The following is a 25,886-nucleotide window of genomic DNA, read 5'->3' as shown; positions in this document are numbered from 1 at the left end:
TATGCATAAATCCAGGCCCTGAGCAGGAGTTGTCAGAACACTACTAAATAGCAATTATTCTGGCCTCGTGTCTAGGGAAGCGTACCTCTTTGGCCCACTGACAAGCTAGCTGTGCTGGAAAAAGGAACAATGCCACGGATGGAATACATATATTATTTATTAGCTAAACAAATATATTTATAAATAGTTCTACAGTAAAATGCCAAGCAAAATACAAAATCCTTACTATAAAAATAGATTATCACCAAAATATAGATAGTGAAATAAGATTATCCTAATGGACTAACTAAATGAGTGATTACACAACCAATCACAATACTGATATCCTGTTTAGCATTAGAAGTTACACCACACGTCTTATGCAAAATACCGTTAGCAGCTAAATTCATAGACCATAAGTCATGACATAAAACCCATCTGTCAAAGACAAAACAGGAGCTCAGTAAAGTAATGCAAGAATTGGATACACTTAAAGCAGCTTCTAGGACTGCACAGAATCATAACTTCTCACCACTGCCTCAAAGAATAAAACCACTTAAGAATAGATGGTTCACGGTGGGCTCAGGCAGACTTCATCATGTGACACAAAAGCATCCACCCGCACAAGTGTTGCCCCTATAGAATTCTTTCGCTCCATTACAGCACTGTGATGTTTCTGAAAATAGAACTGAGGCAGAGGAAAAAGCAATGAAGTTGGAACAAAAAGATATGAAGGCACCCAAAGTGAAAAGACACCCCCAAATCATTAATGTTGAAACACATACCAGGAAATATAGATGGAAAGTGATGGCCACAAATGCTCGTAGTCTAAGCAATAAAGTTCATGACCTTCAAGCCTTGATGTTGGAGGCAGACTTAGATTTTGTTGCAATCACAGACACGTGGCTCAATGATTCCCATGCAAACATACCAGGCTATAATCTATTTAGGAAGGATACAGAGGGCCGTAAAGGTGGAGGAGTAGCTCTATATGTGAGAAATGAGATCACAGCGACTGAAATGACAGGGACCTGGGGAAAGGAAGAAGCAATATGGATCACCTTAAAGAGAGATGATAGAACCTCTGTCCACGTGGGTGTTGTTTACAGACCTCCGACACAATTAGAGAAATTAGATAAAGACCTGATCGTGGATATTCAAAAGTTGGGAAAGAAGAGAGAGGTGCTGTTGCTGGGAGATTTCAATCTGCCGGATGTAGATTGGAAGGTTCCGTCTGCGAATTCAGAAAGAAGTAGAGAGATCGTGGATGCTTTCCAAAGTGCTCTACTCAGAGAAATGGTGACAAAAACCACGAGGGAGGGAGCGACGCTGGATCTGGTGCTCACAAATGGGGATAGTGTGTCAAATGTCCGAGAGGGTGCACACCTGGGAAGCAGTGACCATCAAACGGTTTGGTTTGATATGACAGCTGAAGTGGAGGGCGGCCACTCTAAACTCAAAGTCCTGGATTTCAAGCGTGCTGACTTTAGTAAAATGGGGGAATACCTAAGGAAGGAGCTGATGGGCTGGGAGGACGTACAAGAAGTGGAAGGACAGTGGTCCAGGCTGAAAAAAAGTAATAAATAGGGCCACAGACCTTTATGTAAGGAGAGTAAATAAAAGCAAGAGAAAAAGGAAACCAACATGGTTCTCCAAGCAAGTGGCTGAGAAAATAAAGGCTAAAGAATTGGCGTTCCTGAAATATAGAAAAACTCAAGAAGAGGAACACGGGGAGGAATACCAGATGAAACTGAAAAAAAGCCAAGAGAGAGGTACGTCTGGCGAAGGCGCAAGCAGAAGAACAAATGGCTAGAAATGTAAGGAGGGGCGACAAAACTTTCTTCAGGTATATCAGTGAAAGGAGAATGACTAAAAAGGAAATTGTGAGACTAAAAGATACAGCGAACCGCTATGTAGATAATGATGAAGAAAAGGCCAATTTGCTAAATAGATACTTTTGTTCTGTTTTCACTGAAGAAAATCCTGGAGGACCACGAGGGACTGGCAAAAGTACATTTGAGAATGGAGTGGATATAGCACCGTTCACAGAAGAGAGTGTGTATGAACAACTTGGAAAGCTAAAGGTGGACAAAGCCATGGGATCCACCCCAGAATATTGAGGGAGCTCAGAGAGGTTCTGGCGGGTCCTCTTAAAAATTTGTTTAATAAATCCTTGCAGACGGGAGAGTTTCCAAGGGAATGGAGAACGGCGGAGGTGGTCCCTCTTCACAAAAGTAGTGATAGGGAAGAAGCTGGAAACTACAGGCCGGTAAGCCTCACCTCGGTTATTGGGAAAGTAATGGAAGCGATGCTGAAGGACAGTGAATTTCCTGGAAACCAATAAGTTGCAAGATCCGAGACAACATGGTTTTACCAGAGGGAAATCGTGCCAAACGAATCTCATTGAATTCTTTGATTGGGTAACTGCAGAATTGAATCATCAACATGCTATAGACGTAATCTACTTAGATTTTAGCAAAGCTTTTGACACGATTCCCCACAGGAGGCTCTCAAATAAACTCGATGGGCTGAAGATAGGTCCCGAAGTGGTGAACTGGATTAGGAACTGGTTGACGGACAGACGCCAGAGGGTGGTGGTAAATGGAGTTCGCTCGGAGGAGGGAAAGGTGAGTAGTGGAGTGCCTCAGGGATCGGTGCTGGGGCCGATTCTGTTCAATATATTTGTGAGTGACATTGCCGAAGGGTTACAAGGTAAAGTGTGCCTATTTGCAGATGATACTAAGATTTGTAACCAAGTGGACACCCGGGAGGGAGTGGAAAACATGAAAAAAGATCTGCGGAAGCTAGAAGAATGGTCTAAGGTTTGGCAATTAAAATTCAATGCGAAGAAATGCAAAGTGATGAACCTAGGGAGTAGAAACCCACGAGAGACGTATGTGTTAGGCGGTGAGAGTCTGATATGTACTGAGGGGGATAGGGATCTTGGGGTGATAGTATCCGAGGATCTGAAGGCGACGAAACAGTGTGACAAGGCGGTGGCCGTAGCGAGAAGGTTGCTAGGCTGTATAGAGAGAGGTGTGACCAGCAGAAGAAAGGAAGTGTTGATGCCCCTGTACAAGTCGTTGGTGAGGCCCCACCTGGAGTATTGTGTTCAGTTTTGGAGGCCGTACCTTGCTAAGGATGTAAAAAAAAATTGAAGCAGTGCAAAGAAAAGCTACGAGAATGGTATGGGATTTGCGTTCCAAGACGTATGAGGAGAGATTTGCTGACCTGAACATGTATACCCTGGAGGAAAGGAGGAACAGGGGTGATATGATACAGACGTTCAAATATTTGAACGGTATTAATCCGCAAACAAATCTTTTCCGGAGATGGGAAGGCGGTAGAACGAGAGGACATGAAATGAGATTGAAGGGGGGCAGACTCAAAAAAGATGTCAGGAAGTATTTTTTCACAGAGAGAGTGGTGGATGCTTGGAATGCCATCCCGCGGGAGGTGGTGAAGATGAAAACAGTAACGGAATTCAAACATGCGTGGGATATACATAAAGGAATCCTGTGCAGAAGGAATGGATCCTCAGAAGCTTAGCCAAAATTGGGTGGCGGAGCTGGTGGGGGGAAGAGGGGTTGGTGGTTGGGAGGCGAAGATAGTGGTGGGCAGACTTATACGGTCTGTGCCAGATCCGGTGGTGGGAGGCGGGACTGGTGATTGGGAGGCGGGGAATACTGCTGGGCAGACTTATACAGTCTGTGCCAGAGCCGGTGGTGGGAGGCGGGGCTGATGGTTGGGAGGAGGGGATAGTGCTGGGCAGACTTATACAGTCTGTGCCCTGAAAAAGACAGGTACAAATCAAGGTGAGGTATACACATGAGTTCATCTTGTTGGGCAGACTGGATGGACCGTGCAGGTCTTTTTCTGCCGTCATCTACTATGTTACTATGTTATGTAAAACAAAGAACTAATTATCCCCCTGAACATAGGTAGCAAATCCTGTTATCTCAACCCGCAGTCTGTGGCAGACTTCCAATGGTAAGAAAGCGGATTTCTCCCTTTAGACTCGAGCTGAATTCTCAGCGAGTCTCTCAATCCAGGAATAAAGTCTGAGATTTGAATTCTGGATGCAGCAGGCATAGTCTTTAGGTAAGGCCTGATATTGTAGCTGAGATAGCCTTGTGAGCTGATTACAAGGCATGCAGTTCACTGGTGTTTAGGAAAATCAGTCTCTGGCTCTTACGAGCCTTCTATCCACCTGCAAGTCTTCCAGTCGTCTCTCCTCTCCTTCCTCTCTTCAGTCCAAACTTTTTGGCATCCATCGGTCAGATGATACCTGTGGATCAATCACGGACGGTGTCATAATGTCCAGCCAGTTTCTTGGTCATAAAGTGAGCCTTTGTTGTCGTGGAATGCAAACTCCCCTGTCTGATCCCATACTCCTGGAGCCATGTCCAATCTTCCCAGGAGATAACTGGGCTAGTTTGCTAACATAGTAACATAGTAGATGACGGCAGAAAAAGACCTGCATGGTCCATCCAGTAAGCCCAACAAGATAAACTCATATGTGTATACCTTACCTTGATTTGTACCTGCCTTTTTCAGGGCACAGACCGTACAAGTCTGCCCAGCAGAATTTCCCGCCTCCCAACCACCAGTCCCGCCTCCCATCACCGGCTCTGGCTCTGGCACAGACCGTATAAGTCTGCCCTCCTTTCAAGTATTTGAACGTCTGTATCATATCACCCCTGTTCCTCCTTTCCTCCAGGGTATACATGTTCAGGTCAGCAAGTCTTTGCTCATACGTCTTGGAACGCAAATCCCATACCATTCTCGTAGCTTTTCTTTGCACCGCTACTATTTTTTTTAACATTCTTCGCAAGGTACGGCCTCCAAAACTGAACACAATACTCCAGGTGGGGCCTCACCAACGACTTGTACAGGGGCATCAACACTTCCTTTCTTCTGCTGATCACACCTCTCTCTATACAGCCTAGCAACCTTCTCGCTACGGCCACCGCCTTGTCACACTGTTTCGTCGCCTTCAGATCCTCGGATACTATCACCCCAAGATCCCTCTCCCCCTCAGTACCTATCAGACTCTCACCGCCTAACACATAAGTCTCTCGTGGGTTTCTACTCCCTAAATGCATCACTTTGCATTTCTTCGCATTGAATTTTAATTGCCAAACCTTAGACCATTCTTCTAGCTTCCTCAGATCCCTTTTCATGCTTTCCACTCCCTCCCGGGTGTCCACTCTGTTGCAAATCTTAGTATCATCCGCAAATAGGCAAACTTTACCTTCTAACCCTTCGGCAATGTCACTCACAAATATATTGAACAGAATCGGCCCCAGCACCGATCCCTGAGGCACTCCACTACTCACCTTTCCCTCCTCCGAGTGAACGCCATTTACCACCACCCTCTGTCGTCTGTCCGTCAACCAGTTCCTAAACCAGTTCACCACTTCGGGACCTATCTTCAGCTTATCTAGTTTATTTAAGAGCCTCCTGTGTGGAACCGTGTCAAAAGCTTTGCTAAAATCTAAGTAGATTACGTCTATAGCACGTCGATGATTCAATTCTCCAGTTACCCAATCAAAGAATATGTCCTTGGATGAAGTAATCTTGCAATGCTCAGCAGTAATTTTCCTTTGCAACAAAGTTGGTTTCTGATGGATGCAGGCACAGGCTGTAACATCCATATTGTTATAACAGAATGGCTGTATAGGCCAAGACCAGCAAAGGTGAGATCTCAGGTAAATACTCCTACAGAGTGTCAACTCTTCTCTCAGAATCATTCCATTGATTACAGCCTTCCAGCATCAGCATTTATTCATACATTGGTTCTTATACCCAAGAGATTTAGATCAGTACAAATTTTTAAAGTATTTCAGCACTTTATAGGATTTGTAGAAAAGCACCAGGACTACAAGTCCCTGAATACTATGAGCAGGGAGAGAGACTGTGCTAGGGCCTGGGATAAATAAACTAGGCTATGAATTAAGGTTTGTAGCAAAGGTAGTGCATTTTTTCTAGCAAAAAAGGTGCCGGTACTCAAATGCCAGGCCACCCTTAAGGGGGTGGGGTGATCACTGAGAAACCCTCCCTACAATAGCCAGGCTCCCTGCCAGTGTTGCCAGGTGGGCGGTATTACCGCCCAATTGGGCGGTTTTCCGCGACCCGCCGCGGGAAATTTTTGCCCGCGGCGGGTTGCGGTTTTTTGGGCTGTTTTTGGCCTTCAGTGCGGTTTTTTCGGCCGCGGGGGGGCGGGGTTAGTGACGTTTTTGGGTGGGGTTAATGACGTTTTGGGCGGGGTTAGTGACGTGGGAGGCGGGGCCGATGACGTAGGAGGCGGGGCCGATGACGGGGAGGCGGGGCCGATGACGTGGGAGGCGGGGCCGATGACGTGGGAGGCGGGGCCGATGACGGGGAGGCGGGGCCGGTGACGTGGAAGGCGGGGCCAGTGACGGCAGGGGCGGGGTTGATGACGGCGGGGGGCGGGCGTGATGACGCGGGGGTGGGGGTGTCAGGGCGGGTTTTGGGCTGTTTTTTGGGCTCGATCGGGCTGGAAAAAAATTTTCCACCTGGCAACCCTGCTCCCTGCAACCAGTCACAAAATCTATGACAAGGCAGAATTGTTATATAGAGCCTGAGCTCTTTCTTTAAAACTTGGGGACCCATGGGTCAATTTTAGCAGACAATGGAAAAGGTGCCGGTACTCAGTACCCCTTCAAAAAAAGCCCTGAGTAAAAGTAACCAGCTGACTCCAGGTCAGAGGCCAAGATATTCCCCATTTTATTACACTGATCTTTACACTAAGGATCCTACTTTTTAAGACAAAATTAAAGATGAGGGGGAGAGAGCAGGTATGCTTTTATCTTTCTTGGACTTTCCACTCTTTTGTATTCTTCCTCTTCCCCAGGGCTGACTCATGTTGAAGAAAGAATAGCCTGCAGACCGGCATTGGGGACCCCTCTCCAGTTTCTGCCCTGGGCCCCTGATTATCTAACACCAGGCCTGCTCTTCCCTTCACTCTTTTATCCCTCTTCCTTCCCCCTGTCATTCAACCTTGCAATCACTCTCCCCAAACACTGCCCTTTCCCTTATACCCCACAGCCACAACCTCTTCTTTCCTCCCCAAGCTCGCTCCTTCCCTCATGTTCTGTTCCCTCACACGCCCCTTCCCCATTTCGTTCTCTAAAGTCAGCCCAGTCTTCACCGGCGGGATACATGGACTAATGGTAGCTTTTCATTCTGCACAGATGTCTTGTCTCTTGTCTACCAAATGGACCTGGGAACGCCAGCAGAGTACAGTTCTTGAACTGTAGCACCCAACAGAGAGACAGTTGCTGGGAAAATTCCCGGTTCAGGACCCAAGCCACTGCGAGACCATACGTTCAACAGAATGAGGAGCTCCAAAGAGCGTATAAATAAAAGGAAAAGACAAAGTAACAACATCGTAAAAAGCAAACAGAGAACCACTCACCTCTTATTCCTGCGTACACTACCAGCGTTTCCGCATTATTTGTAACACTGACTGCGCTCCGGAATGATGTCAGCTCCCGAGCGACAGAAAGTGGGAAGTGTTCAAGTGGCCCATCGATACAGCACGGCTTTTGGATGTGGATATGGCGAGCTGAAGGGAGTGGGTGAGTGAGGGGTTACACAGTAATAGTCTTAGGAAGTAGAGTCCAGTAACGGTTTTCGTGGACGTGTCAAAGATAAAATATGCATAGTAGATGATAATTATTGTATTGCTTGAGGTGTTCTCGCCGTAGTATAGCTTTAACGATTCTGGAGTATTAGCTTCACTGTCTGTGGTTTTACACGAGTATTCTTATAAATTATTTTGTTCCAAACAGAATGCTTTAACTGGTGTGTCGCAGAGGTGCGTATTAGGACCTGATGAGAGAGTAAAAATGGCTGCCCCTGTAGTTAGCAACCCACTTGTACTACACTAGAGAATTTGCTTATCCAGTATGCCTAGTTATTCCGAAGGTCACACGTGTGGAAGCTTGGCCCTTTGGTAAGTTTCCCCCCCCCTCCCCCCCCCCCCCAAAAAAAAAAAAAACTTTGAAAAATTGAGCCTAAGTTGATTTAAAAATAAATAAAATCCTGGGTGCACGGCTAGAGTTGGCAACTTTTTGGGTGACAAAAGACTACCACTTGTAATTCCTATCCTGTACCCTGCTCTCTGCTTCACTACTACTACTACTTAGCATTTCTATAGCGCTGCCAGGGTTACGCAGCGCTGTACAAGTTTCACATGGGGAAGGACAGTCCCTGCTCAGGAGAGCTTACAATCTAAAGGTTACAAACTATGTAGTCAGTGCTTCACCCCTGGGCTCATGTGGCTGGCAGAATCTCTCTGATTAACGCACAAATTCTATGCATTTGAAATTTTCATCTCAGCTTATAGCATCACTCCAGTATATTTTATTGGTCATTTTGAATAAGTCTAAAGGGGCTTAAATTGCTTTTCTCAGCGAGACAAACTTTCTGACAAGATTATGATGTCCTTTTAAGCAGTGATATCTGCCGGTTTCTTCTATTTTTTCAACGATCCTTTGCTGCCTCATATTACCAGCAGTGCTGGGCAGGAGGTTTCTGTGTTGACTGTTGAGACAAGTTTCTCTTTTAATTGGAGCTCTGTTTATAGAATGCTCAGTGGTGCCAAGGCTTTTCCCTCTCTGTCTCTTCCTTTTTTCCAGCAATGGCGCTTTGGGTGGAGGTACGTCTGTGCAATAGCAGTGGACGGTGACCTGCAGCTTTGCTCTAATCGGAAGCTAGGGCACATAGACATCAGTTCTGGTCTTACCTGCTCAGGTTGACTGTTTTCAGTGATGCTGACGTAGTAGTTGAGGCACAGAATTGGAGCAGGAGGACTGATTCAGGGAGCCCTCGCAACAAAATCTGTTTTCCTCTGATGGCTGAATACCACCACTTCTTAGTCAAACTAGCTCAGTGTTTCTCTCAGTCTCCATAGCTCATTTCTACTCTCAGGCTGAAAAGCCCTGCTCACTTTCTCCTGTTTTCTAAGGAAAAAGTGGTCCTTTCTGTCCAAGCTGATTTCCCCCTTTCACCTTAATCAGTCCATTTCTCTACCTGTCTTTCCAAAGGATGTTGCTCAGCCAATATTGTGCCTTCTGAATGTCCACACAGCCCTACACTGTTTGCAGAGAACAGAGGAGCCAGTCAAATAGGTTACTGATTTTGTTTGTGGGTCCGAGAAAAGGTGCAGCAGCCTCAAAGACAACCATTGCTCTCTGAATTAAAGAGGCAATTTCCTCAGCTTGCTCAGTGGCAAAAGGTACCTCAGGAGTTGAGGGCACACTCTACCAGAGCTCAGGCTTTGTCTTGGGCAGAGCATTGCTTAATTCCATCACAAGATATTTGCATGGTGGCATCCTGGTCGTCCTTGCATTCCTTTGTGATGATGCACCTCCCTCCCCAAGATCTTCTATAACCGTCTCCACACCCACACACAGTTGTCTCTTTCATTATTTTATTTGTTTTCGCTTTAAAATTAAACTGAAGGAACTGCTTTATCACGGTGGGCAGGAAGGCACTCATGCATTTGCAGTGGATCGCGGCTCGCATTTCACAAAACTCTGGCTTTTTTACTTTGGCATAAATGCTGGACCATGCGACATGGGTCGGCATCTACCCGCTTGTGAGAATACGAAGCCTGCTGTCCTCAGAGAATACCTGCTACAGGTAAGTATCTTCACTTTTTGCCAAGAGCCAGTTGACCCATCCCAGAATCTAGAGTATCTGGAGGTGCATTTTGACACTCGCCAGGGCAAGGTTTTCCTGCTGGATCTCACAGAGACAAGCTCCAGTCTCAGGTTTGCCTGTTGCTTTCTCATCTGAACCCACGGGCATGGAATTATAGCCAAGTCCTGGGCTCGATGGCAGCAACGTTGGAAGTTGTGCCCTGGGCCAGGGCACACATGAGTTTTCCCTTTTGTCAAGGTGGTCTCAATGTCCCAGGATTACCAGCGTCATCTTCCCTGGCTCTTGCAGGTGAAGATCAGCATAAACTAGTGGCTACAGTCCCAGTGGATAGAGTGGTGGTCACGGATTCCAGTCTGTCAGGTTGGGGGGGGGGGGGGGGCGCATTGCCAGCAGTGTTATGCTCAGGTCCTTTGGTCAGAGGTGGAGACACAATAGTCAGTCAATCAGTTGGAACTCCAAGCTGTATAGAGGATCTTTCAGGATGTTCTCTGGGGGCACCTAGTCTGAGTTCTGTTGGCCAATGTGATGGCAATATTTTACTTCAACAGGCAAGGGGGGCTTGCAGCATTTAACTGGTGGTGGAAGCACAATTTCTGCTTCAGTGGGCGGAGCACCACGTTCCCATTATCTCGGCAGCTCACATTGCCAGAGTACTTAACGTTCAAGCCAACTTCCTGAGCAGAAACTCTCTGGCCCCAGGGGAATAGGAGCTGTCTCAACGGTGTTTCAACTTCTAGTTGACAAGTGGGGGACTCCAACTCTCAATCTCATGGACTCGCACTGCAATGCAAAGGTGCCTTGGTTCTTCAACAGTTCGAATCCAAAGAGATCAATGCACTCCTACAGCACTGGCCGGAATTGGACCTGCTCTACATCTTTCCCCCTTGGCCGATGACTGACAGGGTCCTTCACAAAATTCTTCACCCAGGTTGGGTATTTATTTATTAGGATTTATTTACCGCCTTTTTGAAGGAATTCACTCAAGGTGGTATATGGCAATAATAAGTCAAAATAAGCAATAGACAATTAAAGCAGTAAATATATTCAAACAGTACAAAGTATGGCATAGTATGCTACATTATAATGCCTGCACAATGAGATCACGTGATGGAGTGAGAGGAGAGGACGTGTTTCTCTAGCTCTCGAGAAACCCTCCCCCAGCAGCCTTAAAAACTGAAGAAAACGAGCCAGGAAGTGGCAATTTTTCAACCTAAAAAGAAATAGGTATATGGAACAATACCTGGTCCAAGTGGAGAAAGATATGCTAGGGAAGGCGGTGAAAAAAGATGCAGAGAAACAACGCGGGGCCGGCGAAACCAAAATGGCCGCCAGCCCAACACCGACCCCACCGTCGCTGTTCACTCCCGAGCAACTTACCCAGTTAACGGAGGCAGTAAAATCAGCTATGGCCCCCCAGTTCACCCAGCTGTCTGAACAGCTAGCGGCGGTGGAAACCCGGCTGGAAGATACAACCCGGAGGACGGGGGATCTGGAGGAGCGGATAGTGACGGTGGAAGACGCGGAGCGCACCTTGCAAGAACAAGTGCAGAGCCTGCAGAAATTGGTCGACACGCAGTCCCAACAACTGGACAATCTCGAAAATCGCTCGAGAAGGTCAAACCTAAGACGTGTGGGGATGCCAGAGTCAGTCCCCGACAGCCAGCTCCAGACGCAGTTGGAGCGATGGTTCAAGGAAGAATTCGCACTGTCCGACAGCGCAGGGCCACTATGCCTGGAGTGGGCACACAGGCTGGGCCACAAAACCAATGGCGGAGGACGTCCGTGAGTGGTCATAGTAAAAAGTTCACAACTTTATCCTCAAGACGGAGATACTCCGCGGGTCGTGGCAAAAGTGTGACACGCTTACATTTGATGGAAACTATAAAAATCTTCCAGGATTATTCAATAGCGCTTCAGGAGCGCCGTTGCGCTTTTGGACCAATCTGTAAAACTCTCGCGGCGCAAAAGAGAAGATTCATGCTTAACTACCCAGCGCAGCTCAAGGTTCTCCAAAATGGAACCTGGACACTCTTCCGCACACCTCAAGAAGCACAACATGGCCTCAAAGACTGCTTGATAGAAGAAAATCAGGTGCCATGAGTCCGGACCACTGAATGAATGAGGTACAGATTGTGTGGACATAGGATGGAACTAGATATGGGTAGAAGTGAACACATTGATCTGTAATGAGTAGCGGGGGCGAACAGAAAGCACGCGGGGGCCATTAATACATAGTAGGTTAACGGAACACAAGGAACAGGTGAATTTTTATGTTGGGGGAGGGGGCCCACCATCCACGATCTTGCACCACAGGGTGGATGGGGTTACTAGGGGGTCGAGGACATGGGGGCTGGAGGGGGAGGGGCAGGGTAGGAATAGACAGGGGAGGGCGGACGGGGAGGGGCGGAGGAAGTGGGAGGGAGGCAGACTCACAGGAGGGTTCCACAGTCAAAAAAGGTAGAGAAAGGCAGAGGACAGAAAGAGACAGGAGGAGGACACAATTTAGTCTAATAAGGGATAGCCGAGCAGCCAAAGTCACACCTATAAGGAAGAAACGCAGAAGCCTGAGAGCAGAGCAATGGCTAGAACCTACCCACAACCGCAGTTCACAGGGGAGTCGGGCGAGGCAGGGCGCCCGGCCCCCAGACCTAACAACTGAGAGTAACACACAACATACCATAAACAGTCCACAGGGATGGTTAGGGTGACACGTATCGTTTCGTGGAACGTAGGAGGAATAGCCACGCCAGTGAAAAGATCAAAAATATTACAGGCCTTGCAGAGGCATAGGGCGGATGTTGCCTGCTTGCAGGAAACCCATCTCCCGGAGGAGGAACACAGCAAATTGAAAAGAGCATAGGTGGGGGAGGTGTTCTCAGCGTCAGCGGAGGGTAGGAAGCGGGGTGTAGCGATTCTAATAAGAAAAGGAGTAGCAGCAAAGGCAAAGCTCATCCAAGCAGATACCCAAGGGAGATACATCATAGTGCGTCTGTGGCTCCAGAATAGGGACTTCTTAGTGGTCTCCCTGTATGGGCCAAATACTTATACGCCGTCTTTTTTCCAAGCCATAATAAAACAATGTACTCCCTCACCGGCGCTGAAACTACTGGTATGTGGGGATTTTAACTTAATAGCAGACCCGGGGCTAGACACAACGAATCCCAGAGAAGCACCACAGGGAGGGAGTAAGAAAAGGGCACTCCCTACATTCATTTGCACCTTGAACTTGGTGGACGTGTGGCGAGCCCTACACCCAGAAACCAAAGATTATATGCACCTATCGAGGGCCCACGGTACTGGCACAAGAATAGATTACATACTCGTAGATAGACAGGCCTTATCATGGGTGAATGCCACTGGTATAGGGCCCATAGAGATCTCGGATCACGCGCTCATTTGGTTGGATTTGGAAGCCCCAGAACATTACCAGCGCCAAGGAGGGTGGAGATACCCGGGGTACCTACATGGAGAGAGGGAATTTGTACAATACTTACACGCAAGATGGGAATATGAGAGGTTTAACAAACAGCATATGAACAACCCAAAACTCTATTGGATGGCCTCCAAAGCGGTATTACGGGGGGACATTATAGCTTTTGTGCAGGCCCGGAAGAAAAAAAGGGCGAGGGTGATTTTACATTTAGAAACACAACTTCAGAAAGCCAAACTAAAATACATAAGATCTCCGAATGGAGTCACCAAAGAACAGTACTTAGTGGCCCAAGTAGCACTTAATACCTTAATTCACCAGCAAACTAGGAGATCGCTGATCTACTATAAATGCAAACTTCAGAGATTTGGGAATAGGGCTGGTACCCTATTAGCTAGACTGGCAGCAGCGGGTAACTCCAGGAAAGTAATAACAGCAATCCAAGACCCGGGTGGGGGGATAAAACACAGAAGCGAGGACATAGGGAAGATCTTTCACAGATACTTTAGTACGCTCTATGAGGGCATGCCAACTCGGGACCAGGGAAGATTAGCGAGCTACTTGAAACAGGTAGGCATGCCCAAGTTGCAGCCACATCACATAGCCCTATTAAACAACCCAATAACAGGGCAGGAGCTACAGGATACCATAAAAGCCCTGGCCCTGAATTCGGCCCCAGGGCCGGATGGCTTAATGGGGGAATACTATAAGATCCTACCGCAGCCCGTGCTCGAGGCATTGGGGAGACACTTGGAACAGACAATTGAAGATAGGGAATTTCCCCCTTATGCAAATGAGGCCCTGATAACATTGATACACAAGTCCGGAAAAGACGAGAGACAGCCGGGATCTTACCGGCCTATTTCCCTGATAAATGTGGATACAAAAATTCTGGCTCGCATTCTAGCAACACGCCTGGGCCACTTACTTCCTGAACTCGTGGGGGAAGAGCAAGTGGGTTTTGTGAGAAACAGACAGGCAGGCACCAATGTCAGGCGCTTACTGTTGGCGATGGCAAAGTGCCAGCAGGACCAGGAACCAGCATTGATACTTAGTCTAGATGCCGAAAAGGCATTCGACAAGGTGGACTGGGGGTACCTGTTCGAGCTGCTGACATATATGGGAATCCAGGGGTGGTTTGCAGATGCACTGAGGGCAATGTACACTCGTCCCAGGGCATCAGTTCTGGTAAATGGAGTAAAGGGAACCCCATTTGAGATCCAACAAGGGACCCGGCAGGGTTGCCCGCTCTCTCCCCTCCTCTTTGTCCTGGCGATGGAACCCTTGCTTTGCGCTCTACGGGAGGATGGGAAGATTAGGGGAGTTCTACTAGCGGGAGGATCGGTTAAGGCTCTGGCTTTTGCCGATGATCTTCTGGTGATCACCCAAGATCCCGAAAGGGCAATCCCCAGGATCTTAAAGGTGATCCAGGACTTTGGGACACTGTCAGGCTACACACTGAACATACAAAAATCTAAAGCCCTGGAAGTTCTTCAGGGCAATGACACAAAACAGAGGTTGGCATTACCTATAGACTAGGAGACAGAAGCAGTAAAGTACCTGGGAGTTAGAACACCCCAAGAGCTTCCACAAGTGTATGATTGGAGAAAGCTGATGGATGACACGAGATCTAGCCTGCAGATGTGGCAGGGGCTTCCCCTGTCGCTTTCAGGCAGGATAGCCCTCTACAATATGATGATAATACCCCGATGACTGTATGTGTTCCAGACGCTGCCCTTATACTTAACCAGGGCAGACGAAAAGAGGCATAACAAGATCCTACAGGCATTTCTATGGGCCAAGAAAAAACCAAGAATAGCGCTGACCATCCTTCGTTTGCCGGTGGAATATGGAGGCATGGGACTGTTAAACTTACGTTACATGACAATAGCAAGTGGCTTGAGACATTTGAACGATTGGCTAAGGCAAACACAATATTTCACCCCCACCCGATTGGAATTACAAGAGACAGGGCAGACCCATATTAGCTACCTGCTCCACCGGGGTAGCAAGGGAGAACCAAACTTGTTGGTTGCGGCGCAGCTTTTGCCAGCTGCGCAGGCGGCGTGGCGCTGATTGTGCTGGCACCACAGATTTTCGTCCCAGGTGACTCCATATCTCCCAATTTGCGGCAATCCAGAATTCCTGCCTGGCCAACATCATACAGCTTTTACTCGCTGGAAGGACAAAGGACTAGAATACCTACTGCAGGCAATAGATACAGAGGGTAAAACTAAAACTTGGGCCGAGCTCCAGACACAATACACCCTAAACCCAGCAGATTGGCTCCATTATTACCAGCTACAACATTATATCGCCAGTTTCCCGCAGGAGGCCATGGCAGAAGATATGCAAGAAGAGTTGGGCTCCGCGCTCTCGTTGGGGGCACAAAAGAAAGTCCCACTGACGTACTATCACAGGCATTTAAAGGGCATGGCAAAAGAACCAGATTATGGAACACTAGGAAAAAATGCCCATTTCTGAGCGCAATGAAACGGGCGCTAGCAAGGGGCCCCCTCCCTCCGAGCTACTTGCCTTGTTCGCTGTGGCGCTTCCGTTTTGGCCCTCGTCGAGTGTCATAGCTCCGTCCTCGACGTCATGACGTTTTGACGCGAGGGCGGTGCAGACACTCCAGTGCACACCGGATATCTCGGGCGCCTCAACTTCCGTGGAGGCTTCAGAACGTTGGGGTTGCCTTTTATATAGAGAGACTAGCATGCCTGTGGAGTGCGGAGCTGGGGACAGAAATATCGACGACAATGGTAAAGGAGCACCTGCTTGGGTATCGTAAGAACGCGGACCAAGCATACTACTGGGAGCTGCAATTTAAGTTTTTATGAGGGCATACATCCCACCCAGGAGAGCATTTCATATGGGACTATCGCCAGATGGAGCATGCCCCAAATGCAAAGCAGAAGGGGCATCGTTAGGCCATATGTTCTGGAGATGGCGGGTGGGTAGGTTTTGGAAAGAACTGACCCAACAGATCGCAGTGATTTGGGATGTACAATGGACAGTAGAAGCCAAGCTCCTGTTCGGGCAACCGCGGCTGGTGGGCCGCCTCCCAAGGGGGTGCCGTTCATTCATTGCCAGATCTATAATGGTGGCGAAGAAAACAATTCTAGTGACCTGGCTTGTGCCGGAAAGCCCCAAAGTATCCCAATGGAGAGGACAAATGAGCCACCTACTCCGAACGGAGAGAACGAGATTGAGAGGTCAGAAGCCATAGTTCATAAAAGCTTTTTTGGAACTGCTGGACCCCGTTCTGGCTCACATTAACACCTCATGCTAGGGGGCAAATAATGAATATGTAACATGGACCTTAAACTGAGAGCAAGACTACACGGCCTGTGGACTGTACCTGTGAGAGGGAGAGGGGGGAGGGTTGAAGGGGAGGGTGAGGGGATGGGATGGGAGAAGAGGGGAGGGGGGAGAAAATGTAAAAAGTTACTAGAGCAGTTCATATATGATGTTAAACATGTTCGCTTATACCAATAGAGACGCTGAAACAAGTTAGTTGACTGTAATGACAAGCTGCTTGTGGGAATTGTTGTTTTGGTATTTCTCTAATAAAAATCATTGAAACATAATGCCTGCACAATAAAACATTTTAATATACAGCTTAGGGTGTAAGCAAAGATAGAACATATAGATAAGACAGAATAACAGGAGTAAGAAAATAAGGACTAGTTAAAGAGAGTTGCAAATGAGGTCAGAAAGGTGCTTGAACATTATCTTGGCTAGGGTAGGAGTGGATAAACATCTCCTGCTATAATATGTGCAGCTGATGTCATTTACTTCTTCCGTTAAAGGCCTGGTTGAGAGGGTCACGTGATGCGCGGCTAGAGAGCGGGTGTCGTCGCGCTGAGCTCCTGCCTCTCCCGCGCCGTTTTTACAATTAAAACCTTTACCCTCGCCGCTCTACACAGCGGTAAAATACACCGCCGGCGATCTAAAAGACCGGGGCTTCGCTGAGAAGTGTAGCGGAGTCGTAGTTGAGCGCGATGACCGCGAAACCGGTGAAGAAAGACGGCACGCGAACCCGCACAGCAGAGGCAAAGATGGCGGACAGAGAAGAAGACGGCCCGAAGTCAGTCAGCTCTGCGTGGGCGGCAGAGGTGGCGGCGGAAGTCTCTGCCATGCTGGGATCGTCGGTAGATATAAAACTCCAAAAGATAGCAGAACAATTAGGAGGTATCGATACTAAGCTGGAGACCATCCAATCAGAGTTTTCCCACTACAAACAGCGGCTCTCCGATGTAGAGGACCAGGTACAACAACAGGAGAAAACGCAAACTGACTTGAAAAGCAAGGTGGACAAGCTGGAGAGTAAGCTGGAAGACCTGGAGAACAGAGCTCGCAGGAGTAACATCCGAATGGTAGGCCTGCCTGAAACGATTAAAGATTTAGAGTTGAAAGATTTCTTGGAGACCTGGCTACCAAAAACTCTGCAATTACAATCGCTAGCGGGGCCCTTAAGAGTGGAACGTGCTCATCGGCTGGGACCTGGAAACCCGAAAGATCCGCGCCCCCGAATTGTTATTTTCAAAGTCCTCAATTTTGCTCATAAGCAGGAGATTTTTAGAGCCTTTCAGAGGGCAGGAGTTGTACAATATGATAATCACACTGTGCGCTGTTTCCAGGACTTCTCGGCGGGTGTATCCACGCAACGGAGAGCATTTCGTGAGGTGTGTCAACAGCTATTTGCCAAAAAAATTCAATTTGCTTTGCTCTACCCGGCCCGTTTAAAGATCTGGCACAAGGGGAAACAGATCATATTCACCTCGGCAGCAGAGGCCATGCAGTTTGTGAAGAGGGACCTGGTAGCTGAAGAACCAGCGTGAAGGAGCACGGGTAGAGACTTTGCAGATACATTGCAACTGGTGCTTCTTGGAGACAATAGTGCAGCTTACAGATCAGGAGGACGTGGACGAAGTCTGAAAATTGATAGCTCAGAGAGCGGTAGCTGGCCCAGGAACCGGAAGTTGCTGAAATGGTCAAACTATACCTGTTACCACTGTTTAAATTGTTGATTGTTTGTTTGATTGGGACCAAGGGCTGAAATGTGGTAAATGTTTAATTATTGAGTTTATTGGGGGAGGAAGTAGATTATTATGATAATGGTCTCTGGGGATTTTGTAATATAAATATGGATCAATTAGGTGTGATAGAAGTATAAGGAAGGCGGAGCTAAGATTTAAAGGTGGTTCTTGATAAGAGGGTAATACTTGGGGAGGGAATGGAGAGGGGCGGGAGGGGGGGGAGCTCGCGTGATCCTAGACCACGGTAAAACTGTGGAGCGGTTCTAGGGGGGGGAAGGGGGATAGGGAAGGGTAGGAGGTCTATGACAAGAGTGTATTCGCCGGGCCGGAGTTATGGGGGATTGAAGAGGGAAGCCCCATGGGCTGGGGGGGATTCTCTCGTTTTGTTCACAAATATAACTTTTTATGTGTTAATATTTGACTTTTGGTACACTGGGGTCACTTAAAATTGTCTCTTGGAACGTGGGGGGAGTTTCTTCCCCCATAAAGAGGACGAAAGTGATCCAGGCGCTGAAGCAGCAGAAAGTAGATATTGCCCTGCTGCAGGAGACGCATCTATCATCAAAGGAACATATAAAGTTTAAGACAGGCTGGGTAGGTTCATTGTTAGAGGCCCCAGCAGTGGGGAGGAAGGCTGGGGTGTTAATTCTCTTCAGGAAAGGTTTACAAATCAAGACTATATCTACAATAAAGAGTTCGGAGGGGCGATATATTGTGGCCTCAATGGAAGTTGAAGGTCAAAATCTGGTGCTCTGTAATGTGTATGCCCCAAATGTGTTTGACAAAAAATTTTTTCAGGGGTTAATTACTCAGTTAACTAAGTTTAAAGGGGGGAACTTTATAGTGGGAGGCGATTTCAACCTCGTGGTTGATCCCCTGCTTGATAGATCTGGTTCTGGTGCTGGGAGTTCGGGAGGGGGTGCCCGGGCCTTGACTCTGCTTTGTGAAGCACTAGACTTAGTGGATGCGTGGCGTGTCTTACATCCGTCAGACAAAGATTTCACCCATCTCTCCAGAGCTCATGCGTCACAGTCTCGAATTGATTATTTATTTGTCTCGAGCTCTCTTTTTTCACAGATAGCACAGGCGGAGATTGGTCCTTATGCAGTCTCGGACCATGCTTTGATCTGGCTGAGATGGGTGGGGCCCATAAAGGGGGGTGGTATGCGTCTCTGGAGATATCCCTTAGAATTGGTGGGAGATCAGAAATTTCAGGCATTCTTAACGGAGAGGATGGCGGATTATGCATTTCACAATGATAGACATAGGCAGCAGCCGCCCTTATTTTGGGAAGCACAAAAAGCTGTATTGCGGGGGGACATTATTTCCTACTGTGCTCGAGCTAGGAAGATTCGGGACAAGGTGATTTTGCGTTTAGACTTGCAGATTCGCAACTATAGGAGGCAATATGGCCGACATGCTACTGATGAGAATAGGACACTACTCTTGGGCGCACAAAAAGAACTGAATGAACTACTACACCAGAGGGCAGTAAAAACCCAATTTTATTATAAATATAAATTATTTCAATATGGTAATAAGGCCGGGAAGTTGCTGGCAAATATGGTGCGGGGCAGGAGTGGAGTTTCTAGAGTTCTACAGTTGAAGGCCTTAAACGGGCAGATGCTGAGAACAGATCAGTTTTATGAGGCTCTTTATGCTAAGCCGGAAGATGAGGGGCTGAGCGCAGAAATGTTTTTAGATTCTGTAGAGTTACCTAAACTGTCTCCCCGGCAGGTGCAAGGGCTGAATGGTCCAATTGTGGAAGGCGATCTTATGCTAGCATTGCAACAAAGTGCATCTCATAAAACGCCGGGTCCAGATGGCTATCGAATGGAATTTTACAAGCAATTTTATGAAAACATTAAAGACCCGCTTCTGGCACTGTTCAGTTTTATGGTGGAGGAGAGGATTATTCCGGATACGATGAAAGAAGCCCAGATTGTAGTTATCCCGAAGGCCGGTAAGAACGTAACAGACCCTGGATCGTATAGGCCAATTTCTCTTCTCAATGCGGATGTCAAGTTGTACGCTAAAATATTGGCAAATAGGTTGGCCAGGGTGCTTCCAGATCTGGTAGAGGAGGCTCAAGTAGGATTTGTGAAAGGGAGAACAGCGGTTCGGATTATCCGTGCCATATTGGCCTCCTTGGAGACAGTGAAATATCAACGTTTGGCTTCTCTGTTGATCAGCTTTGATGCAGAGAAAGCTTTTGACATGGTGAGGTGGCCCTTCTTGTTTGAGACGTTGAAGCAATATGGTATTCAGGGGTCCTTTTTAGATGCCATTAGGGTGCTATATTTGGAGCCTTCAGCTTATGTCTGGGTAAATGGGGTGCGCTCCTGTTCATTTAATATCTTTCGAGGTACACGGCAAGGTTGCCCGCTTTCTCCCTTATTATTTGTCCTGTCCCTAGATCCCCTGGTTAGAGCAATACAATCCCATCCAGAGATAAAAGGGGTACCGATAGGACTTTCGCAATTTTTATTGTCTGCCTTTGCGGATGACCTGCTGGTACACCTGACACAGCCCCTAAAGTCACTCCCGGCTCTGTTAGAACTTTTTCAAGAATTTGGTGACTATGCAGGATTTAAGCTTAATTACACAAAATCTTTGGCATTGGCCTCTCAAGAGGAGCAGAAAAGGGAATGGGGACGGACCTTTCCTCTTAAATGGGCGCAGGAATCTTTTTGCTATTTGGGAATTTGGTTGTCCATGAATTCATTAGATATATATCGCCTAAATGTCAACAGACTGATAGGTGCAACGGAGGTGCGCTTGAATAGCTGGGTGACTCTGCCCCTCACATTATATGGCCGCATTCAGTTGTTTCGGATGGTAGAGTTCCCCAGATGGCTGTATTGTTTGAGATTACTGCCCGTCCTCATACGTCAACGAGACCTTAAATTACTATATCGTTTGTTTAGACAGTACTGCTGGGGAAGGAAAAAGGCTAAGTTGCCATTACCCTTGTTGATGGGTCACTGGAAAGAGGGGGGGCTAGGGTTACCAGATTTGAGACGTTATAATAGGGCATGTTTACTGAGGTATTTTGGGGATTGGTTTTTTGACCGAGAAGATTACACGCCTAAAGAAATAGGACAGTTCTTTGCCCCTTGTCATTTCTACTTTCTATTACAGGCACCTAGAGCTTTCGTTCCAAAGCATTTGAGGAATAGCTTGTTGCTGGCATCTTTGCGAACCCTTTGGAAAGATCTGATGGGCATTTGGGGTTTGCAGACAGAAACGTCGGACATGCCAATTGGTGGGAATTTATGTTTCATGCCTGGGATAGATAATAGGACATTTCGAACTTGGGGGCAGTTAGGCATTAGTCGTTTGGAACATCTTTTGAATGAGCAGGGGACGTTGTTAAGCTTGGGAGCTTTGGGTATCGGTTATGATATGAACAATATATTTGCCTATAGTCAGGTAACACATTATGTGAGGTCCTTAGATCCGGAGGCTTTAAGATCCAGGCATTGTCACAAGGTGAGACAGTTTTTGGAAGGAGGGGGAACTGCTCGGCTTTCGGTCTCAAGGTTGTACCAGCTATTGGGGAAACTGCCACTTATGAAGGATAGAGAGCTGATAAGAATGCGCTGGGCTCGAGATTTAGCAAGACCAGGACTGTCCTTAGACTTTGATAAAATGACATCTCGGATACCGGAAATGACAGGCAATGCGGGTCTCCGTGAATGCCAGTACTGAATTCTTCACAGAGCATACCTTACAAAAACTCAGCTTTTTAAGATGGGAGGAGTAGAAAATCCTTTGTGTGAGAAGTGTGGGAGGCTACCAGGATCTTTAATCCATTGTTTGTGGGAGTGTTACCAGGTACAGCATTTTTGGAAGGCAGTCTTGCGTTATTTGTCTTTGTTGCTAGGTTCAAAAATTGTATGTTCACCGGTAGGAATACTGCTGGACAAATTCTGATTAAACTAGTAAAAAAGGTCCGTTTCTGGAACGAATGAAACGGGCGCTAGCAAGGTTTTCCTGGGAGTGTGTATGTTTGAGAGAGAGAGCCAGAGTGAATGTGCGGGTGTGTGACACAGTGAGACTGTCTGTGTGACAGTGTGTCTGTGAGAATGAGAGTGTGTGACAGGGCCCCCTCCCCTGTTCCTAATGCCCCTCACCCCGTTCCCTCCCCTCCTTTTCCTCCTCCTTCCCACACTTTGGGTTCCTTAAGGCTTTCAAAAGTCTATGTACCCCCGTGGCCCTAACGCCCAGTATCCAGATACCCCACTGCTTTCCTCCTCACCCCTCCCCCAAGATGTAATACTTTCACGTCCTTCATTTTTTTTAAAAAGTGTCCTATCTACCCTGTGTACAAATGCCCGGCATTCAGATTGTGTTCCTCTCGTAAATTTTCATTTCTTTCATTCATTCAGAACTTGCCCCCCCCCCCCCCCCCCCCGCCCCCTCCCGAACACTTTTGGTTCCTTCAGTCTTTTAAAACTCTCCTATGTACCCTGTGTGCTAATGGCCATCATTCAGATTGTTTTCCTTTCCCAAATGTTCATGTCTTTCAGTGGTTCAGAACTCCCCCCTCCCTCCCTTTAACACTTTCGGTTCCTTCAGTCTTTTAAAACTCTCCTATCAACCCTGTGTCCTAATGGCCAGCACTCAGATTGTTTTGCTTTGCCAAATTGTCTGTCACTGATGACACTGAGGTCAGTGCGTGCCTGCCTAGCAGACCACTTCCGGCAGGCACGGTCCCAGGCACATCCTGTTGGAGGTGAGAATTATTATATAGGACAAGAAACTGGGATTGGAATTTATGGAGTCCTAGTGGTTAGAGCTCCATGGACCACACCCCCTTCCCTCTTACCCACTGCTACTATCCCAGGTTACCACATCTGCTCATTGTATGTATTTTTAATACTGTCCTATAGTTAAGTATATGTGGAATGCATTTTGTGATACCTTGAATTGATTCCAGAGTAACTGATTTTCATGTGTTCTGAAGTATGCCTCCTTTTCTTCCCTTTCTAGTTGTTTACTTCCATCATTCACAGCTGGCTGCTACTGGTTACCATGAAGAATACTCTGTGGGGAGTGTGACAGTTTGGTAACTAGTGATATCACGCGAGTTCCAGAACGTGGAAACAATGCTCTTTTCTTTGCGGGAGCTGGTTCAGTGGCTTGGCCTGGCTCAGTTTGAGGTCTTCCTGCATGTTTTTGCCTTGCTGATATTTTCGGTTCTGCTGGCAGTGAAGGTGGATGGCTTTGCTCCAGGCTTGAGCTGGTGGAACGTTTTTATTCCTTTTTTTGCAGCTGATGGCCTTGGTACGTACTTCACTGCTATTGTGTCAGTACGCTTGTTTCAGGATGGCGAGAAGCGGCTGGCTGTACTTCGCCTCTTCTGGATCCTGACCATCCTCAGCCTGAAGTTTGTCTTTGAGATGCTTCTGTGTCAGAAACTTGTACAGAGAAATCCAGATCTCTGGTATGGACTCATCATGTCTCCTGTGTTCATACTGCTTCAGCTCCTCATGATCCGAGCATGCAGAGTCAACTGAGCAGCAAGTCCTGCTTTACAGCTAGAGAACTGCTTTTGGAAAATGTGTGTATCCCAAATTAGAGCAGTTTGCCTACACCAGTTCTGCTTTAACGAGTCACAGACTGCTTCAGCTGCAGCTCGACAGAGACAACCTACAGAGTGAATCTTTCTATTCTATAGACCAAATCTTTTATCTAATATTTTTCTGAGTTCACAAGTCTTTTCCTGGCTCCTTGTTTGTTACAGGAAGTTCTGCTTTGGTTTTCTTTATTGTTGTTTTTGTTTTTAATATTCATCTTCATATGTATCAATTTGGTGCCTGAAAACTTTAATAAAGACTAAATACACTACAGACAGAAACCTGAAGAAATAAAAAGGACAGGGATGAAAAGGAAACCTAGGCATAAGACCAAAAGGGGAAGCAATAGTGCAAAGAATCAGGCACTGTAGCTAGTATTGCTGCTTTAAAAAAAAAAAAAAAAGCAGCATAATGTGTTGTATTAAAGAGTGACCCATTCCCCTTTAAGAAAAGCAGAAGCCCTGGAGCTCAAGTGCAGCAATGATGTGTCTGTGTTCTTAGTTATAGAAGAGCGGGTGACACATACATTTTGCTAGTCTGTGCTTTCTCTGAGTTGCACTATGAACAACCAGCACCGAGAGGTATGGGGGTGAGAAATCTGTATTCACAACTACTAACATGCAAACCAGTCCTGGGTTACTGTAGCAAAACACAACTACACGCACAAATTTCAGTAATAGTTCTGTATCGCCAGATTTTTCTTGGAATCTCTGATATCTTCTACACTTTCGCTACTGGCTGAGACACAGAATGCCACTGCATTTAAGGTGCTGTTAGGGAGCTTTGCCTCATAAGTGATGTGTGCTGCCACCCAGTTGTGGCTCATTGACAATGAGACCTTACCTAGCAGTCTCAGTCTCAAATAGATTACTATTCATATTGTTTTATAAAGAACATTCTTTATGTATTACAGCACTGTGTGATAAAATCTTTATTGGGGTTTTTTTTTCCTCAGGATCCTGGGAGTGACGTATATTTTACTATTACTATCGTGCATCCAGTTGCCAAAGTAAAGAATTTCTCAGCACAGATAAAGTTTTATCTTTTGTCTCAAACAGAGTAGGTCCTCAGTTTTTCTAACCCTCCACACTCTTCTTGTCCTCCATCTCAGATTTAGTTCCCCAGAGCAAGGGTTTTTTTTCCCATGGACTATTTCCTACCTCTCACTTTCCCCAGATCTTGCAGGTTGGGAATTTCAACCAATACGTTGGGAGCAGCCCTTTTATTTAGTTTCAGTGGTCCTTCTCTCTATCCTTCCCTCTTGAGCTTCTTCACTGCTCAGAATCCTTTTCACCATCTCTGAAAGGAAAATGACAGTAGCTCTAGGAACAAAGAAAGAGGGGGAAAGGGTCAAGAAAGCCACTGCCTCCAGAACTGCTAAACCTGCCAAGAGTGAATACACACACAACCCTATTCGCTCCCTGTGATTGAAAATGAGCACCATCAGTGCTGGAAACAGCTGCTCCCCCACTCATAGTGATGTAGGGCTAGGGCGAAGTGTTTATTTCTCTGCTCCAGGGCTGCAGCACCAGGAAAGAGAGAGTGAGCATGTGCATGCATGCTGTTAGCTCCTAGGGCAGCCATTCCCATCCAAGTCCTTGGGCCACAATTAGTCCCATCAGGTTTTCATGATATCCACAATGAATATTCATGATTAGATTTGCATGCAGTTGAGATAGATTTGTACACACCTATCTCATCCATATTCACTGAAAACCTGATGGGACCAAGTTTGCCCTGAGGACTAGGTTGGGAATGGCTGTACTAGGGCCACAAGACTGTGATATTTGTGTGTTTTATATTCTCCAAGGACAAGCAAGGCCATTAATTCTCATAAGTGGGTAACACGGCGCCACATTGCCCAATCTGGAGCTTATAACAAGCTTTACAGAGCTTTGTGGAGCGTGAGACACTTTCACTGCTCATGTGCAAGTGCCTATCAGCCACCACAAAGGTACGGTTACCGCAGTTGTTTTTGTACCATGGTGAGGAGAAGACTACGTCTGTAGTTCTTCATTCCCAGTTCAGAAGAGCTTTTTTGGTGCCTTTTCAGCTTCTTTTTTGTGATTTTTCGCTGTGCCTTTTTGAGGCCTTTGTCCCTTTCTCTTCCCATATATTTTAAATTCTTTTTGCCGGTTTTTGTTTTCTTTATTTTCCGTG

The 25,886-nt window shown here is 46.9% G+C and overlaps 2 protein-coding genes across 5 annotated transcripts in view; one reads left to right on the top strand and one right to left on the bottom strand.

The window, feature by feature from the left end:
• The window catches only part of NDOR1 (NADPH dependent diflavin oxidoreductase 1), a 390,824-nt gene extending 383,343 nt beyond the window's left edge, over nt 1-7,481 (bottom strand). For 3 of the 4 annotated variants that reach the window (XR_003942469.1, XM_030206227.1, XM_030206230.1), the window contains exon 1: nt 7,421-7,481. The gene's annotated coding sequence lies outside the window, so the exon portion shown is untranslated. The other variant, XM_030206228.1, reaches the window with a different exon arrangement.
• Nucleotides 7,482-7,495: 14 nt separating this feature from the next.
• On the top strand, nt 7,496-25,407 carry TMEM203 (transmembrane protein 203). The gene is made up of 2 exons (XM_030206232.1): nt 7,496-7,583; nt 23,140-25,407. The coding sequence occupies exon 2, from the start codon at nt 23,256-23,258 to the stop codon at nt 23,664-23,666; it is 411 nt and encodes a 136-aa protein (XP_030062092.1). The 5' UTR covers nt 7,496-7,583; nt 23,140-23,255; the 3' UTR covers nt 23,667-25,407.
• Nucleotides 25,408-25,886: the final 479 nt, after the last annotated feature.

The sequence above is a fragment of the Microcaecilia unicolor genome, chromosome 6, assembly GCF_901765095.1.
Source record: "Microcaecilia unicolor chromosome 6, aMicUni1.1, whole genome shotgun sequence".
Taxonomy (NCBI): Eukaryota; Metazoa; Chordata; class Amphibia; order Gymnophiona; family Siphonopidae; genus Microcaecilia; species Microcaecilia unicolor.
The sequence above is the reverse complement of the archived record's forward strand: the minus strand, read 5'-3'. Positions and strand labels throughout refer to the sequence as shown.

Excerpts from the sequence above, each read along its gene's own strand:
- TMEM203 (XM_030206232.1), top strand. The coding sequence starts at position 23,256 with ATGCTCTTTTCTTTGCGGGAGCTGGTTCAGTGGCTTGGCCTGGCTCAG.